This window comes from Staurois parvus, unplaced genomic scaffold, assembly GCF_062004578.1.
Source record: "Staurois parvus isolate SC_StPar_1 unplaced genomic scaffold, SC_StPar_1.0 ptg001302l, whole genome shotgun sequence".
Taxonomy (NCBI): Eukaryota; Metazoa; Chordata; class Amphibia; order Anura; family Ranidae; genus Staurois; species Staurois parvus.
In genome coordinates, this window is record NW_028319098.1 from 9,800,032 (window position 1) to 9,819,032 (window position 19,001).

The 19,001-nt window shown below is 40.1% G+C and overlaps 1 protein-coding gene across 2 annotated transcripts in view; it reads left to right on the plus strand.

The window, feature by feature from the left end:
• Positions 1 to 19,001, plus strand: part of UBE2W (ubiquitin conjugating enzyme E2 W) — a 69,606-nt gene that overhangs the window by 14,277 nt on the left and 36,328 nt on the right. For both annotated transcript variants that reach the window (XM_089661029.1, XM_089661028.1), the window contains exon 2: positions 6,996 to 7,087. In XM_089661029.1, the coding sequence (XP_089517155.1) occupies positions 6,996 to 7,087 (92 nt within the window). The remainder of the gene's footprint in view (positions 1 to 6,995; positions 7,088 to 19,001) is intronic.

A 19,001-nucleotide genomic window follows, 5' to 3' on the forward strand; every position in this document is an offset into this window, starting at 1 on the left:
ACTGAGAATAATATGGAAGCTGCTAGGTGCCTTACTCCCGTTTTCAACCTCTGAATCCTCTGGTTTTGGTTTGAGGGGTTACTAAATTGCCTGCACCTAAATTCCAGATTCTCAGGAACTGGGGTTGAATGCCCAGTGTGCATGAGGCCTAAGTCCAGGATTCATCCAGGAAGTTGCCTACATTTGGTAACTTAAAGTGATACTAAACACACATTTTTTAATTTACATTATCCCTTCTCTTTCTGTATGCGGATGATCTAAGTATCTTTTTTCTTAATCAATATACAGCTGTCACATGGCCCAGCTCTTTCTCAGCCTGTCTGCAGGGAAACAGTGGCAGGAGAAGGTTCTAGTCCTCTGCTGCTGGTCACATGTTCAAAAAAAAAAACAGCCTATGGAATGCAGAGTAAAAATAAATATTAATAAACTGTTTTAAATTGTAATACAAATATATATGAAATCAAATCTTTATTATTTTTTGGTAATAACATGATCTGAGTGGATTTCTGCCAATCACAGGCTGTCGTTCCCTTTCAGTCTGTGTATTAGAATAATGGGGAGTAAACCCACCATAGATCAAGATGTAATATTCCACCCTACAGTGTTTAAGTGGTTAGTAGGCATGGAGGAGGGAGGGAGTGGGCTGTCCTTTACCACTAAGTATATGCCCACATGTCTGACTCTATAGTCACATGGGCTGCTCAGATGTGATAAGAAGGAAATGCTCAGCATAGAAACTCACTGAAAACTGAGCATGTGCGGTAACTTCCAGCTGCACTGGGGACATGGACAGAAGGCGGAGAGAGAGAACAGCAGGATCAACCAGGTCTTTTGCAGAAAACAAATCCCATAGTGACTGAGTATGAAAAACATGTAATACAGCATTTATTGATAGTTTTTATGATGTGGGTTTATTGACACTAAATCAAGGCCTTTAGTTGCAGATAAATATTCAAAAGGTGTGCTATAACAGAGAATTTTAGGAGAAGAGTATACTCAGGCATTTTGGAAAGCATGGAAAAATATGCAAATGTACTGTATACATTTCTTCAGTGTATTTGTACTCTTGATCCATACCTTCCCTGTGCAGCCTAATCATGTATATTCTTTAAATTGAGACAGTTTGGCTCCAAACATGTCACAACACATAAGAATAGCACTGATGTGGTTGTACGCTTACTATTACATTGTAAATTAGAAGTGTATATCCCTTTTATAGAAGGGATACTTCCTAGTTGCCTAATGTTCCTTGACATGGTTACTATTATGTTTAGTGTGTGTATATTCATATATATATATATATATATATATATATATATACATATATATGTGTGTGTATGTGTGTTTTACATGAATAGGATGTTTTTGGGTTTGTGTAGGTGTGTAGGTACCTGAATTTGTCTTGGTATCAGCCTCTTCCAGTCCCCAGTAAGTTAATGTGCTGACAAGAAGCAAGCTGATGGAGAGGTCAGAGAGATGAGCTGATCTCTAAGATGCTTTTTCTTTCACTGTTCAGTCACATGCTGGTTTGGGTCCAGTGTGACCTGGGCTCTGAGGAAGTGGCTTGAATGATTCTGGTCTTCAGATTGAAGACATCTGATGCTGATTTAACCCCTCACACGGCAAGGGTTAAACAATTGTTCTGTTGTATGCCCCTTGAGGGTTAGGGACTGACATGAATGTACAATATACACCCTGTTCCAAATTATTATGCAAATGATATTTTTCTCATTTACCTAAATAATTGATGTAAATAACAGTCAGCATAATTCTCATGTTATCAGCTATTAAGAGTACAATTCAAATTTTATTGAACAAACCTCCTAATGATAACAGTATTTTTTTAAACATAAAACACTTCCAATGCACTGTTCCAAATTATTACGCACCATAAGTTTCAAAACACTTTATAGGTTGTAAAGAACTGAAAATTGTCATTTGTTGTGCTTGCAGCATATTTACTGAAATCAAAAGCTATTTCAATCAAACTTTTAACAACATTTGAACTTTTTAAACATTTTAACAGGTCACGTTACATTTTAACATAGGACCCTTATTTGATAGCAGCTTCACAAGTCTTGCATCCATTGAACTTGTGAGTTTTTGGACAGTTTCTGCTTGAATTTGTTTGCAAGATGTCAGAATAGCCTCCCAGAGCTACTGTTTGGATGTAAACTGCCTCCCACCCTCATAGATCTTTTGCTTGAGGATGCTCCAAAGGTTCTCAATAGGATTGAGGTCAGGGGAGGATGGAGGCCACACCATGACTTTCTCTCCTTTTATCCCCATAGCAGTCATTGATGCAGAGGTATTCTTTGCAGCATCATATGGTGCATTGTCATGCATGAAGATGATTTTACTATGGAAAGCATAGTTCTTCCTTCTGTACCAGGGAAGAAAGTGGTCAGTCATAAACTCCACATACTTTGCAGAGGTCATCTTTACACCTTCGGGGACCCTAAAGGGGCCAACCAGCTCTGTTCCCATGATTCTGGCCCAAAACATGACTCCACCACTGCCTAGCTGACGTCACAGCCTTGTTGGAACAGGGTGGCCATCCACCAACCATACACTACTCCATCCATCTGGACCATCCAGGGTTGCATGGCACTCATCAGTGAACAGGACTGTTTGAAAATTAGTCCTCATGTATTTTTCAGCCCAATGCAGCCGTTTCTGCTTGTTTGCATTGGTTAGTGGTGGCCGAATAGAAGGTGTATGCACAGTTGCAAGACTCAGGAGGACTCTACACCTTGATGTCCGTGGGACTCCAGAGGCACCAGCAGCTTCAAATATCTGTTTGCTGCTATGTAATGGTATTTTAGCTGCTCTCTTGATCCGATGCATGGATCTGGCAGAAATCTTCCTCAATGTGCCTTTATCTGCATGAACCCGTCTGTGCTCTGAAGCAGCCACAAATCTCTTAATAGTGTGATGATCACGCTTAAGTTTTTGTGAAATATATAATGTTTTCATACCTCGTCCAAGGCATTGAACTATTTCACTCTTTTTGGAAGCAGAGAGATCCTTTTTCTTCCGCATATTGCTTGAAAATGGTGCTCTGCTTAATAATGTGGAACACCCTCCTTTAGTAGTTTTTCCTTAAATTGGGCTCACCGGCCAATCTAATTATCACAGGTGTCCGAGATTGTTTTCAGTGATCAGAAGAGCCCTGACACACAATGCCATCCATGAGTTAAACTGAAAAACAAAATATTTAATCTTTGTGACACTTAAATAGAATTTACATAATAATTTGGAATAGGGTGTATATGTAAAGTGCTGCGTAAATTGACGGCGCTATGTAAGTACCTGAAATAAATAAATGAATAAGGTGTAAATATTTAACTTCTTCCTCGCTCTAGTGGGGCCCCTCCAATGTCATGGCCAGCCCCCCACATCCTCCTCTGTAAGCTGTGATCTGCTCTGGTCACACTCCAGCCTCCTCAGTGTGTACAATTTGTGTAAGGTAAGTACTACAGCCTGTACTTTAACCTCTAGACATAACATGCCTTTAAATCCACTGCAAGGGTGGATTTTATTTTTAATTTAATTCCTGTGGCTTGTTTTCAGTACTGCACTTGAAGCATTCAAAGGGTAAACAAATGGGTCGTGCTTTTTCCTGCGACCTTCTCTAATGGCCTGCTTTTTTTCTTCTGGTAGTAATACACATGGATGGTCATAGGCCCACTAGTGATCCTTTACAGCGTAAGATTTCATCATGATGATTACATTGTGTGAAGTACATAATGGCTGGGTTTGGTGATCATTAGATTGTGGTTGTGTTGCAATTGACATGCCTCTATGGCTGTTATACATGGATTCCTTGTTTATACTATGTAATCTGTCTGTCATTTTTTTGGTAATGTCAGGTTATTTTTATTTGAGGCCATCAGTCATAGGCTCCTAGGCTGTGATTTGGATGGGATGTGTCCGCACTACATTGAATGCACACTTTTTTTTCATTATCCTGTAACTTACAAAGCGTGGCGAAGCAGATGAATTGAAAAGGTTAAGCACTAGATGAATTCCCCAGACAGGCAATTCGTTCTCCCAGCTGTGAAGAAGAGAGGCCCCATTTCAGATGACCTGATGAAATATTTGCATACTGTGTCCTCAGATGATTTTATTCATACATATTGCTGTGTATTACCAGATACTACAAAAGGGTCAATATTGCAAGATGTTACATCAAAAATGATTTAGCTAAGTTGCTGTCTGTGTGCAATAAAAAGTTTTGTATGATTACTGCAGGACATAATACAGCAAAAAGTCTGATTCTTCACACTAGGAGATTTTACATCAGGATAATGCCCTGCTCTTGTCCATTCATCATGCAGTTCATTGAACTGAGGCCAGCTATTTAGCAGTATAAAGTGCTCTATGTGTACTGTGCCTATTTGCTTTCCTCTTGGCTTTGATATTGTTTGTACCGCCCGCATGTACAGTTTTTACGAATATTGTGATTCGTTCAGCCTGACTTGTGTCTTTCCTTAAGTCACCTTTTGTGAACTTTCACCCGGTTTTTAAGTGCGAAAACAAGCCGATGGATCCAAGGAACACTCCTCTAGCAGTTTGGATTGCTCTGGTAGAACTTGTTTGTTATAAGTTGCCTTGGTCCGTTTGTTCTTGTGATTGAAAGCTGGATAAAAATGTTTGAAATTGTCTGAAAATAATCATTTGTTTACTAGCTCCCAGTTGCTAAATATAACGAACAAATAAATCATGGCCCTCTATCATTAAAGTAGAACTATAGGCAAAACTTTTCTTTTCATATTTAACCACTTGATGCTGATCGCATGCAAATATGCAGCCTCTCGGCGTCTGGATCCAAAGAACAAAAGGTATACCACTCAAACAATCCAGATCAATCCACAACAGGTGCAGGCTCTGGCTCGCCACCACACACAATGCAATAGGAAGAAGGGTCAGTTGCACACCGGAGGGTAGATGAATATAGTGTGTATTTATTGATCCATAGGACACACAAAACACCAGGACATGAATACAGGACTTGTTGACGCCTTGATGCCAAGCGGCCGCATATTTTCGTGCAATTAGAAAATACATATGTGCTGAGAGTGCACGCTCCCAGCACATATGTCTGCGACTCCCAGAAAGGTCCCGATCTCCCCTTTCAATCGGGACCTTTTCCGATCATGTGACGGTGGTCACGTGACCCTAAAACCTCGTCCCGGCTTCTGAAACTCTTAAAGGGCAAGGAGGCACCGGCGCCAAGAGGTTAATAGAGTTAGGGAGGGTTATAACCTCTGTCAGATTTTTTTTTTTTTGCCCTCTGTGTCCCATTGCGGAGATTTCCCTTCACATCCTGTCCCATAACCAAACAGGAAGTGAGAGGAAACCCCTGCAAATTAAAGGGATTCCTTGGGGATCCCAAGGTCACCAGAACTAGAGCCCTCTATTACTTTTCTGGCAGACACAGACAGCAATAAAAACTGGCAAGCATTTGAATCCCTCGCCACTCATCCAAAACCAAAAAAAAAAAAAATGTTTTGCCTTTTAGTTATTTTTAGTTATACTTAAACGCATTGTATCAGTAAAGCCTACGGTTAGTCATACATTTATTTTTAAAACCAGCACAAGGGACAGATTTTTTTTTTTATAATTGTGAAGTGTCCCTTGTGCTCATGGCTGCTGTTTTCGTTGAAATCTGAAGTCCTCTGAACCCCCCACTACTCTCACAGTGGCAATCCCCCCATTCTGCGGGGTTACTAGCGCTGAGGGAACTGTGACAGGCACTGAAGAATGCTGATTATGCCTACCCTTTCTGCCCCCCCCTCCGCTCGTATAAGCTGTACTATAACTTGCATGAACAGGTACTGCAAGAACATAAACAAAACTGCTGGTGGTGTGTTCCTTGGATCCAATTGTTTGTTTTTCCACTTAAAAGGTAGTTGGAAGTTCACAACATATTAAACAGAACTTTAAAGCGTTAATAATGTGATATTAAAGGCCTAGTTTTTAATTTTTAAAAATCACAAACATCGTATTTACTGCTCTGAGCAATGGTTTTGCACAGAGCCCCAATCCTCTTTTTCTTGTGTGCCTGCCAGCACTTCTGGCCCCTTCCCCTTGCTGAGTGTTCCCATAGCAAGCTGCTTACTACGGGGGCACTAATGCATGCTTGTTTCAGCCCCCTTCCCTCCTCACTGGCTGTGATTGACAACAGCAGGAGCCAAGGAGGAGGGAGAGAGCTGGGAGAGCCATTGAGATCAGGCTCGGGGGGGGGGGGGGGGGGGGGGGGGGTGTTGGGGGATTGGACAGCAAACAGGAGATTTCTTACCTTCATGCATAGAGTGCGGGAAGGAAATACAAAATTCATCCTTTACAACCACTTTAAAGCCAAACCCAAAAATGTTAATATGTTGCAGCTTACTAGTCATTAGATGTGGTGGCTGCATTAGTTTTCTTTTTTAGGATCCCCCCCGTTTTCATTTGATGATCTGGCTTTTTGTATTAGAGTGCCCCACATTTGATGAAGGAACACAGAGGGCACCTTTGCACAGCATCATTGTGAGTCTTGGGGGAGGTAAGTGTTGTACTAGCAGATTTAGATACACTAACAAGTTGAAGCCAAACTTGAGCTCACTCTTTTTAAACAGTTGCAGCAAACATTTTTTCTTCTTTTTGGGATAAAGGTTTTGTATAAAAGCTGATCATTTTAAGCACCCCTGTCAGTGGTTAATGGTTTTTCTTATCTTTGTAACTGATACATTCTGCTGGAGAGTTAGTTTTTTTGAAAAACAGACTCGCTGGCTGGATTACCAAAACACATGAATGTGGCCATCACATGTAGGAAATGGTAAACTGTAAAATATAAAAAATGTTTAATTTTGGATTTAATACAGCTTTAAGTGAGTATTAAAATAATAATTTATAATAAGATCATAAATTTTTGGTGAAAAGCTATTGCACTGTAAACCAAAAACACAATACTAATGTATGAATATCACCTAATATTTTATATTTTTTAGAAACGGCTTCAGAAGGAATTGTTGGCTTTACAAAATGAGCCGCCACCCGGAATGACATTAAATGAAAAGAGTGTTCAGAATTCTATTACGCAGTGAGTAAAATGAAATCAATTCAAATTGAGCTTTTGGCAAAACAGTCAGAGTTTTTACGGTGTGAAGAATTAATGGTTATGTCTGTCGTGACTGGGTGAGACATTGTTATGAAACCATTAAAGCGCATTCTTAGTAAACATTGTGGCCAATACAATCTACTCTGGAATAGGAGCTTGAGAAATCATTTTTTAATGGAAATCACATTGTGGATTTTTATAGTTATTTTTTTAGATTTCTTTATAAATCTATATTAGCAGAGTGACCACTGGGGAAAAAGGTGGTTTACGTCACATTTTGGAGAAAACAAGCACGTTAATGATGCAGGTGTGTGCTGCATTTATATTAGAGCCAGAGAGAGAGCTCGGGGCCCCCACCTTCCTGAGGGAGGTCAGAGTGTGTGAGGGGAGCTGTTTGAGAAGCCCAGTTGGAGACGTCTCCCACACTGGTCTCATTGAAGGGTCAGAAGAAGGCCAGGAGACAAAGGTCTCAGTTCCAGGAGTCAGGTCGGCTCCTATTGGGGTGTCAGGAGAACCCCATCCATAGGCCAGAGGTGGGCCTTACAGTAAGGCACTTTGTCTAAAGGCTAGAGAGTCAAGTATCCAGGAGAGGTACTGCAAGGGAAGCTGATTTAACGTATGAGCCAGGTGACTTGGCATTTTCCAGTGTATGAATTTCTGTTCAATTTGGAGAAGATCCCCTACATGGGAAATCATTGTATTGTGAACTTTTTGCCTTCTTTTAAATAAAAATGGGATATTAAACCCCTAAAAATAGTTCCTATCTTCCGTGGACTCCCTAAAACACATCTACCACGAGACCTAACTACCCCATATCACAATAAATATATATACAGTATGTGTATGTGTGTGTGTATGTGTTCCAAAATTGAATTGAATAAGTCATGTAATGCAAGTTCCAATGTTTCCACTTTCCCAGATTTTCTTGCAGCCTGTTGTGTTTTTTTTTTTTTTTTTTTTTTTTATATATATCCAATCTGGCAAGATTAGTGTATGGATATATCCTTGCTCCCCCTTGTCACTCCATCTTCTGGGCATCTTCTAGCCTGAAGTAATTTTTCTGTCGCCATGGGGCTGCCACTGATGATGTTACTCCTCCACATGTGTGTACAAAAGCGGTGCTCTTGGAGAAATATGTTGTGCGTGCATATGTAGGTAAACGCAGCTGCAATCGGCATGTACGAAAGTACAATCACGTACAGCCATTCACCTGTATCAGTAGCTGTATGCGGCACCTTCAACTTCCCTGATGTTTGTAAATCACTGGGGATTTTGAGCTGGAGCGGTTTTCAGCTAAAAAATTTTCATGTGCATGAGGCCAAATATTGGGTTATTTGACTTTCAGGTAAATTGAGGGTCTTTCTGTTTTCTCTGTGGCTGAATATTTGCATACCATACATTAAAAAAAAAAAAAAAAGTATGTGATATGCAACAGTAAGAAATACAGTACATCTCCACGCTGCATGCTCATTCCTACAGGTTTTATCCCTTTTACAAATGCACAAATACAGAAAAATACATGTTATTCTACTAGAAAGTCACTCACAGTGCCTTATCTGAACTAAAACAGGAAATTATATCAGCCTTGCAAAATTGTTTATTGCTGAACTACAGAAACTCTTCCCCTCTCCTTGTCAACATAGGGATGAACTTTTGTAGTCCAAAATAAGATTTGGGTGGGGTAATTAGACTCCTTGAGATAACAGAGGCAAGGCAAAGGACAACTCTGAATTTCTGACAGGATCAATAGTTTGTGCACTCATCAACCTACTATAGTAAAACACTTTTAATTGTATACAGCACATATTACATATACAGTTGTGTTCAAAATAATAGCAGTGTGTTAAAAAAAAGTGAATACAGCTCAAAATCCTTCTAATAGCTTTTATTTCCATACACACAAATGCATTGGGAACACTACACATTCTATTCCAAATCAAAACATGAAGAAAAATATATCAAATGTGTTGTTCCTCTAAAAAAATTGAAGAAAAGTGAATATTAGACTGTTCAAAAAAATAGCAGTGTTTGTTTTCTTCTTTACAAACTCAAACATTCACTATATAAACTGAAAAATGTTTGAAGATTTTGCTTTCCTTTGAATCACTTAATGAATATTTAGTTGTATAAGCACTGTTTCTGAGAACTGCTGTACATCTGTGTTGCATGGAGTCAACCAACTTCTGGCACCTGTGAACAGGTATTCCAGCCCAGGATGATTGGACTACATTCCACTGTTCTCTATTTCTTGGTTTTGCCTCAGAAACTGCATTTTTTATGTCGCCCCACAAGTTTTCTATTGGATTAAGATCCGGGGATTGGGCTGGCCACTCCATAACGTCAATCTTGTTGGTCTGGAACCAAGATGTTGCACGTTTACTGGTGTGTTTGGGGTCGTTGTCTTGTTGGAACACCCATTTCAAGGGCATTTCCTCTTCAGCATAAGGCAGCATGACCTCTTCAAGTATTCTAATGTATTCAAACTGATGCATGATCCCTGGTATGCGATAAATAGGCCCAACACCGTAGTATTGAGAAACATCTCCATATCATGATGCTTGCGCACTGTCTTCACAGTGTACTGTGGCTTGAATTCAGTGTTTGGGGGTCGTCTGACAAACTGTCTCCGGCCACTAGACCCAAAAAGAACAATCTTACTTTCATCAGTCCACAAAATGTTGCACCATTTCTCTTTAGGCCAGTCAATGTGCTCTTCGGCAAATTGTAACCTCTTCAGCACGTCTTTTTTTCAACAGTGGGACTTTGCGGGGGCTTCTTGCAGATAGCTTGGCTTCACATAGGCGTCTTCTATTTGTAACAATACTCACAGGAAACTTTAGATCTTCTTTGATCTTCCTAGAGCTGATTGTTGGCTGAGTCCTTGCCATTTTGGCTATTCTATCCATTCGAATAGTAGTTTTTCACTTTCTTCCACGTCTTTCAGGTTTTGGTTGCCATTTTAAGGCATTTGCGATCATTTTAGCTGAGCAGCCTATCATTTTCTGTACTTCTTTATATGTTTTCCCCTCTCCAATCAACTTTTTAATCCAGGTACGCTGTTCTTCTGAACAATGTCTGGAACGACCCATTTTCCTCAGAATTTCAGAGAGAAATGCACTGTAACCAGCATGTACAACATTTGCTGCCTTCCTTCCTTAAATAAGGGCAATAATTGCCACCTGTTTTTCAAAGAATGAATGACCTCACTAATAGAACTCCACACTGCTATTATTTTGAACATGCCCCTTTCAATTAGTGATTCAGTTACACAGAATCAGCACCATGCATGTCATGACTGTTGGGTCTGTTGGATTTCTATTACTCTACTACACCTGCTAGTAAATTATTTGCCATGTAGAGATATAATTTCTACCAAAAACAGTGATTGATCAGGTTAGTGATGTCTGACTGCTATTATTTTTAACACAACTGTACTTTAGCTAATTAAATCTGTTGAAATCTCTGATTTTACGATCAGCAATCCTACATTTTGTTTCAGCTTCCATATGTATCTCTGTCCTGCAAAGAATTGTTTAATGAGAAAGGTAAAGCACTTTCTCCCTCCATATTTGTACATTTTTAGGAGTTATGATTTCATGTCTGATGTAATTTGATTTGTGTGTTCTCTTCCTGTATTCATTTTGCTGTGCTTTTCTATATTCTTTACATATTGCTGGCATACATATTTATATAGTGCTGTTATCTTCTGTTATGCTATACGAAGGTATAAATACATCAAAGAAGAATTGTGCATGCAATATAATACATAAGATATTTTAAAGACTAGTTCATTAAGTTGTTCAGCAAGAATAAGTAATGCTAAGAAACAACAGGAAAAGGTGTCCTGTCTAGCAGAGAGATAGAAAGCAGCAGGTCTGCTTAGTAAAACCGCGTACAGTACACAATAAAATCACTCCCTAACACACAGTTAACCCTTTGATCGCCCCAGATGTTAACCTCTTCCTGCCCAGTGTCATTAGTACAGTGCTTTTTTATTAGCACTGATCACTATATTAGTGTCAGTTCCCACCCAGTGTCAGATTGCCTGCCACAGTCCCGCTATAAGTCACTGATTGCCGCCTTTACTAGTATACAAATTTGTAGACGCTATAACTTTAACTTAAACCAATTAATATACGCTTATTGGGATTTTGTTTAGCAAAGACGTAGCAGAATATATTTTGGCCTAAATTAATGCCGACATTTTTTTATTGGATATGTTTATAGCAAAATGTCGAAAATATTGTTTGTTTGTTTTTTTTCTTTTTTTTTTGTCAGTCTTTTTTTGTTAAAAAATAAGAATGCAGAGGTGATCAAATATCACCTTAAGAAATCTCTATTTCTGAGGAAAAAATAACATAAATTTTATTTATGTATAGCGTTGCATGACCGTGCAATTGTCAGTTAAAGTAACACAGTGCCGTATTGCAAAAAATGGCCTGGTCAGAAAGGGGGGTTAAATCTTTGGAGGGCAAGTGGTTAAATGAACAGGCACACTGCCCTTCTGTGTCTTTGCATGGATTCTGAAAATAGAAATCACAGCCATTTTTAGAGCTCCCTGGATTAGGCAGATGCTAGGATAGTAGATTAAACTCCATTCCAGATGGTACATAAATAGAAAATACAGTTAAGAGTAGCCATTCTATAAAATTTGCTAGCTAATTATGCACAAGAAAATAACATTCCCAGAGATAACCAAGCACTTCTGCTTAGCTTTCTTTGTTCGTTGCTGCCAAGTGCAATTTTGCAGTTGACCTTAAAGGTACACACCCACCATGAACATTTGGTTTTTAAAGTGATTGTAAAGATTTTTTTTTTTCTTAATTTTTCAAGTAACATGTACTGGCTGTATCTGTTCTGTGCAATGCACAGAGCAGCCCCGAGCCTCCTCTTCTCAGGTCCCCCACTGGCACTCGTGACCCCATAGGCAGCAGCTTGCTCTGGGGGTACCTGAGCAGACTCGCTTCCGAGCCCCTACTTTGCGTGTCCATTCACACACAGATGCTGCTTGGCCCTGCCCCCTGTTCTCTCCTATGGCTCATCTGAACTTGGAATTTAATCAAGGTCAAGCCCTGGTTACTGCTTGGAGGGGACACTGCCTGGGTATGCCAGGTGTTGTAAGCTTTTCCCCTCCAGAGTCTAAGACGTTTTGAGAATTATCTCAGGCAGAGGATGCTAGGGCAGTTTCTGAGGTGAAATGAGACACTCAACAAGTTCGCAGGCCCTAAATCAAACAAGAGTGTGAGGTCTATCCTAGATCTCAAGGTACTAGACATAAGTCTAGACGTCCTTCTGTTTCGGATCGGATTGGTACGATCAGTGGTGGCTGCTCTGCAAGATATAGATTTCAGCTGTCAATAGTTCTTAATGATGCATATCTTCCTGTGCCAATTTGTTGTGCTCATCAGGGGTTCTGTGATTGCTATACAGAATCGCCATTTTATTGTTGTGGGGTACTGCCTTTTGGGCTGGCCACAGCTCTCCAAGTGTTTGCAAAGCTCCTACCCCTGGTGATGGGCTTGCTGAGGACAGGGTGGTGTCAAACTCATGGTACCTTAAAGTTCCTTTGCTCAGGGAGCAGTTGGTTTCAAGTTTAAAGCGAGGTATAAGAAACAATAAGTATCCAATACATGTCTGCATGAGGAAACTATAGCTACATTGAAGCAGTTTCCTTTTTGCGGTTCCACTCCAGGTCTTTTGTAGAAGAATATTCTATATGTCTGGATCATGAAGGTCCAAGCATTGTCCCATTCAGGGGACATTTGTCTCCACAGGAGGAAATACTGCCCATCATTGTTTGGAACTTCAGGCAGTATGCCTTGCACTGGATTATTGGACGAACCTGTTGCACAGGTTGTGGTCAGGGTTCAGTCCGACAATGCCATGTCAGTGGCATATATCAACCACCAGTGCAGCACCTGGAGTCAGGTGCTTCAGGAAAAGGTGAACCACATTCTTCCTGGGGCAGAACAGCATGTGCTCTCCGTCTGCAGTACATATTCCAGGAAACTGGCAGGGGTTTTTGCCCCAGAGATCAGCAGCTTATACTGGGAGAATGGTCTCTGCATCCTGAGATGTTCTCGGCAATCTGCCTGCGTTGGGAAACTGAATGTGGATTTACTGCTTTCTAGGTTCTACAACAGGTTAGACAGGTTGTGTCCATGTCGGGAGTCCCACTGGCAAAAGGGGTAGATGCACTGGGAACACCCTAGGGACCAGTTTCCCCTAATCTGTGCTTTCCCTTGATTCATCTATTGCCGTGTCTTTTGTGCAGGGTCCGGCAGGAGGTTACACTATTATTAGTGGTAGCCTGGCTTAGCTCAGGAGGGCTTGGTACACCAACATACTATATCTGGCAGGGGACACTCCTTGGACACTCCATCCTGCCAAGACCTATTGTCGTGGGTCCAATATTGTATCCTGTATATGATTGCTAGGATTGGAGGCTTGGCTTTTTAAGCCCAATTTTAGTAAGATTGGGTGTGGTCTTTGGTCCTGTTTTCTCTGCATTTTTGAGTGTTAGAAAGTCGGCGTCAGGGCGCTTTCATTACAGGACATGGAAATCTTATTTGCCTGGTGGGACGCCAGGAAGTGGTACCCGTGGATGTGGGTGATTGTAAGGTTTTTTTATCCTTTGTCCAATTGGGAGGAGAAATAAAATGTACCTTGAGTACCCTTTAGGGTCAGATTTCGTCTTTATTTTTTCCCCAGAGACCGTTGTTCTCACTCCTTGATTGGAACTTCATGCAGGGTGTAACATGGATGAGTTCCGTCTGTCAGTCTGCCTTGTGTCATTGTGACTTTGGCTCTATTGAACCCTACGGACTAAGACTGGGATGCCATTAAATGTTTATGTGCGTTTAAAGGCAGGCGTCCCAATACCTTTGGCAATATAGTGTGTTTATGTGTGTGTGTACAATATTGGGACATCGACACAATTCTAACATTTGTGGCTCTATACACCACCACAATGGATTTGAAATGAAACAAACAAGATGTGCTTTAACTGCAGACTGTCAACTTTTAATTTGAGATATTTACATCCAAATCAGGTGAACGGTGTAGGAATTACAACAGTTTGCACATGTGCCTCCCACTTGTTAAGGGACCAAAAGTAATGGGACAATTGGCTTCTCAGCTGTTCCATGGCCAGGTGTGTGTTATTCCCTCATTATCCCAATTACAATGAGCAGATAAAAGGTCCAGAGTTCATTTCAAGTGTGCTATTTGCATTTGGAATCTGTTGCTGTCAACTCTCAAGATGAGATCCAAAGAGCTGTCACTATCAGTGAAGCAAGCCATCATTAGCCTGAAAAAACAAAACAAACCCATCAGAGAGATAGCAAAAACATTAGGCATGGCCAAAACTACTGTTTGGAACATTCTTAAAAAGAAGGAACGCACCGGTGAGCTCAGCAACACCAAAAGACCCGGAAGACCACGGAAAACAACTGTGGTGGATGACGAAGAATTCTTTCCCTGTTGAAAAAAGCACCCTTCACAACAGTTGGCCAGATCAAGAACACTCTCCAGGAGGTAGGTGTATGTGTATCAAAGTCAACAATAAAGAGAAGACTTCACCAGAGTGAATACAGAGGGTTCACCACAAGATGTAAACCATTGGTGAGCCTCAAAAACAGGAAGGCCAGATTAGAGTTTGCCAAACGACATGTAAAAAAGCCTTCACAGTTCTGGAACAACATCCTATGGACAGATGAGACCAAGATCAACTTGTACCAGAGTGATGGGAAGAGAAGAGTATGGAGAAGGAAAGGAACTGCTCATGATCCTAAGCATACCACCTCATCAGTGAAGCATGGTGGTGGTAGTGTCATGTTGTGGGCATGTATGGCTGCCAATGGAACTAGTTCTCTTGTATTTATTGATGATGTGACTGCTGACAAAAGCAGCAGGATGAATTCTGAAGTGTTTCGGGCAATATTATCTGCTCATATTCAGCCAAATGCTTCACAACTCATTGGACGCCGCTTCACAGTGCAGATGGACAATGACCCAAAGCATACTGCAAAAGCAACCAAAGAGTTTTTTAAGGGAAAGAAGTGGAATGTTATGCAATGGCCAAGTCAATCACCTGACCTGAATCTGATTGAGCATGCATTTCACTTGCTGAAGACAAAACTGAAGGGAAAATGCCGTGTATCCCCCATGTATTTTATGTGCAAAAGGCAAATAAAATCCTTGTTATGATTTCTACTGATTTCCCCTGCTTCATCTCAAAGTTGGCGCAGTGACTGCTCGTAAGTAATAGTCAGGATTGGTCATTACCAGGGATACTGCAGTCTGTAAAGCTGGTCGCATACTAGTAGATTTTCAAGCGAATGTTCATACTAAAATTCTCAGTGTGTTTAATGACTTGACAAATGGTGTTTGAAACCTTGAAATTTTGTTTGCTTATAACATTTGCTTTTGAACTGTACTTTTCTGAACGAAAACAGAATTGTTTGTTCTAGAAATTTTTTTGCGTCCTTTTCCTTCAAATTTACTCATCACTTTGGTCAAAAACAAACATAGATTCAACCCTAGTAATGATTAGTAAATCAAATGAACATTCTTAAAAGTAAAAATCTTAAACAAAATGTATGGCCAGTTTTACAGATCAGGCCAACTAGGCTGGTTCAGGTAGCCCTGAATGGCCATCTTGATTAATCAGGAAAAGGTGTAACTCACACCATGCCTGCGAGTCCATTTAGGAACAAGTACATACATTTTTATTTTGTTTTACGCCATAGGCCCTCCCCAAGATTTCTGATTTTTTTTTTTTTTGTTTAAAGGAAAAACATTTCTGCAAATAATTGAAATTTCACTTTTGTTGTCCTGTAAGTTAATTTAGAGCTTGTTAATCTGGTTAAACCTGTAATGATGATTACATATCCACAGTGTATGAGTCCACACAGATGCCCTCTAGACTCGCGACTCATACAGTTAGGTCCATATATATTTGAACACAGGCACAATTTTAGTTTTTTACAGGTAGTTACCAAAACATATTCAAGCTATAGTTATATAATGGATATGGGCTGAAAGTGCGCACACTCAGGTTTAATTTGAGGGTATGTACATCCAAATTGAAAGAAGGTTTTAGCAATTTAAGCTCTTAAGAGTAGCCATCCCCCCTTTTTCAAGGGACCAAAATACATTGGACAATTGAATCAAAAGTTGTTTCATGGCCAGGTGTGGGCTACTCCTTATTACTGTTATTTCTTCACCGATTAAGCAGGTAGAAGGTTTAGAGTTGAATCTAAGTGTGGTATTTGAATTTGGAATCTTTTGCTGTGAACCTACATCATGCGTTCAAAGGAGCTGTCCATGCAAGTGAAACAGGCCATTGTAAGGCTTCAAAAACGAAACAAATCCATCAGAGATAGCAGCAACATTAGGAATGGCCAAATCAACAGTTTGCTACATTCTGAGGAAAGAAGAACGTACTGGTGAGCTCAGCAACATAAAAAGGCATGGATGTCCATGGAAGACAACAGTGGTGAATGATCGCAGGATCCTCTCTATGGTAAAGAAAAAACCATTCACAACATCCAGACAAGTGAAGGACACTCTCCAGAAGGTGGGGATATCATTTTCAAAGTCTACAATCAAGAGAAGACCTCAAGAGAGAAAATACAGAGGATTCGACAAAGGTGTAAACCATTCATAAGCCTGAAGAATAGAAAAACCAGTTTAGACTTTGCCAAAAAAAAATCTAAAAAAGCTAATCCAGTTCTGGAAAAGCATTCTTTGGACAGATGGAACTAAGAATAATCTGTACAAGAATGACAGGAAGAAAAAAGTGTGGCGAAGGCTTGGAACAGCTCATGAGCCAAAGCATACAACATCATCTGTAAAACATGGTGGAGGCAGTGTGATGGCAAGGACATGCATGTCTTCCAGTGGCACTGGGTCATTGGTGTTTATTGATGATGTGAGAGAAGACAGAAGCAGCCAGATGAATTCTGCAGTGTTGAGATATACTGTCAGCCCAGATTCAGCCAAATGCAGCAAAGTTGATTGGACAGTGCTTCAAAGTACAGATGGTCAGTGATCCAAAACACATTGCAAAATCAACCCAGGAGCTTTTGAAGGAAAAGAAGTGCAATATTCTGCAATGGCTGAGTCAATCACCTGATCTCAACCCAATTGAGCATGCATTTCACTTGCTAAAGTCAAATTTAAAGGTAGACCCACAAACAAAGAACAGCTGAAGACAGCTGCAGTTAGAGCCTGGCAAAGCATAAGAAAGGAGGAAACCCAGTCTTTAGTAATGTCCATGGGTTCCAGACTTCAGGCGGTCATTGCCAGTAAAGGATTTATGATTATATTAATTTGTCCAATTACATTTGAGCCCCTGAAAATGGAGAGACTGTGTATAAAAATGGTTGCAGTTCCTAAAATGTGTACTTGATATTTATGTTCAACCCCTTGCATTAAAGCTGAAGGTGTGCACTTCAAATTCATTTGGATTGTTTCCTTTTAAATTATTATTATTATTAATTTATACAGAGCCAAAAGTATGAAAATTGTGCCTGTGTCCAAATATGTATGGACATAACTGTATATACATATTAGGCAGTGTACATGTTACTATCCGTTCTACTTTCAAACTCTGGCGTGTTGCCATGTTCAGTAAGGACTGTAAGCATCTATTTCTTAATGAAATTATGTTAAGCCTAGGACTGGGGCCAATTACTTGTAGTTGTAAATATAGCTTTAGCATTAATTTTTCATTAAATGATTTTCAGTTCATTAGTTAATGGGTGTCCTGGAGTTAAAATGAATTCAGATATCACCATACTGGTAAGGTCAAATCTGCCAGACACTTCCATTATTGTGACTTTGGAATTACTAAAACAGCACTGTCCATATCTGTTTCCAGACAGTCCGTGACCCTTACGTTTTCAGGAATATTGTAATGAATAGAAGACATCTAATTCTCTGTGCTTCATTTCACTGTAAGGCCTCATGTACACTGCTGCTCCTAAACGTGAGTTTAGGAGCTTTTGGCATTTTTTTGCCAAAGCCCCTGAACTCAACTCAATAAAAGCCTACGTGTCCAAGTACACATAGGCTTTTACCAGCATTTAAAAGCAGCAGAGTTTAGGGGTTGTTAAACATTCCTCTTTTGAACGCAGGAGAGGAACGGTTTGGTCAAAAAACGCTTGAGCGTTTATCCATGTCAATGGAAAATGCTCTTGCCAATCAAATGAATAAACGCAGTATTGTGTTTACATGCGTCTATTTTACCACATTTAGTGTTTTTCTGCTGCCAGGAGAGTTTGACTTGGTGAGTTCTTGTGTACATGATGCCTAAGAGATTTTAGCTTTTAAAAAGTAATTATAAACCTGAATTGGAGGGTCTGGTATGGTGCCAGATGGGGGGCAGATTTTGCCCACTTTGAACTTCATATCAGTTCACTATAGTGCTACAGGGGTTAATGAGTGGCAGTGTTGGGAATGTGAACAAAACAACAGAAATGGATTGATTATAATTATTGCTGCAAATGGAAATCTGATTAATTATGGGGGAAGTTACCCTGTTCCTCCTAATTGACCAGAAGCTAAAGAACAGGTGTTTAGCTGCAGTGCACTAGACAAAAAGTTAAAAGTATATGTCCACGCAGGTTTCTTTTTCTTATTTTTGGATAGTGTGAGATTCTTCCTTAAAAATAGTTTAGTTCCTGGTATGTGACTGCATCAAGGCATTTCTGTACCATAAGCCCTGTAGCTGTATATCTACAATGTGGGATCTAAGGTACTTCTCTCTCTGCCTGCTAGTTTCAGGAGAATTAGAATGAGATTTAGTATTGCCACTACTGTGCTGGTCACTGAGTTTCTTGCTGGAGGTCCTGACACGAGGAAGCAAAACTCTGCCTCTACTAAGATGTCT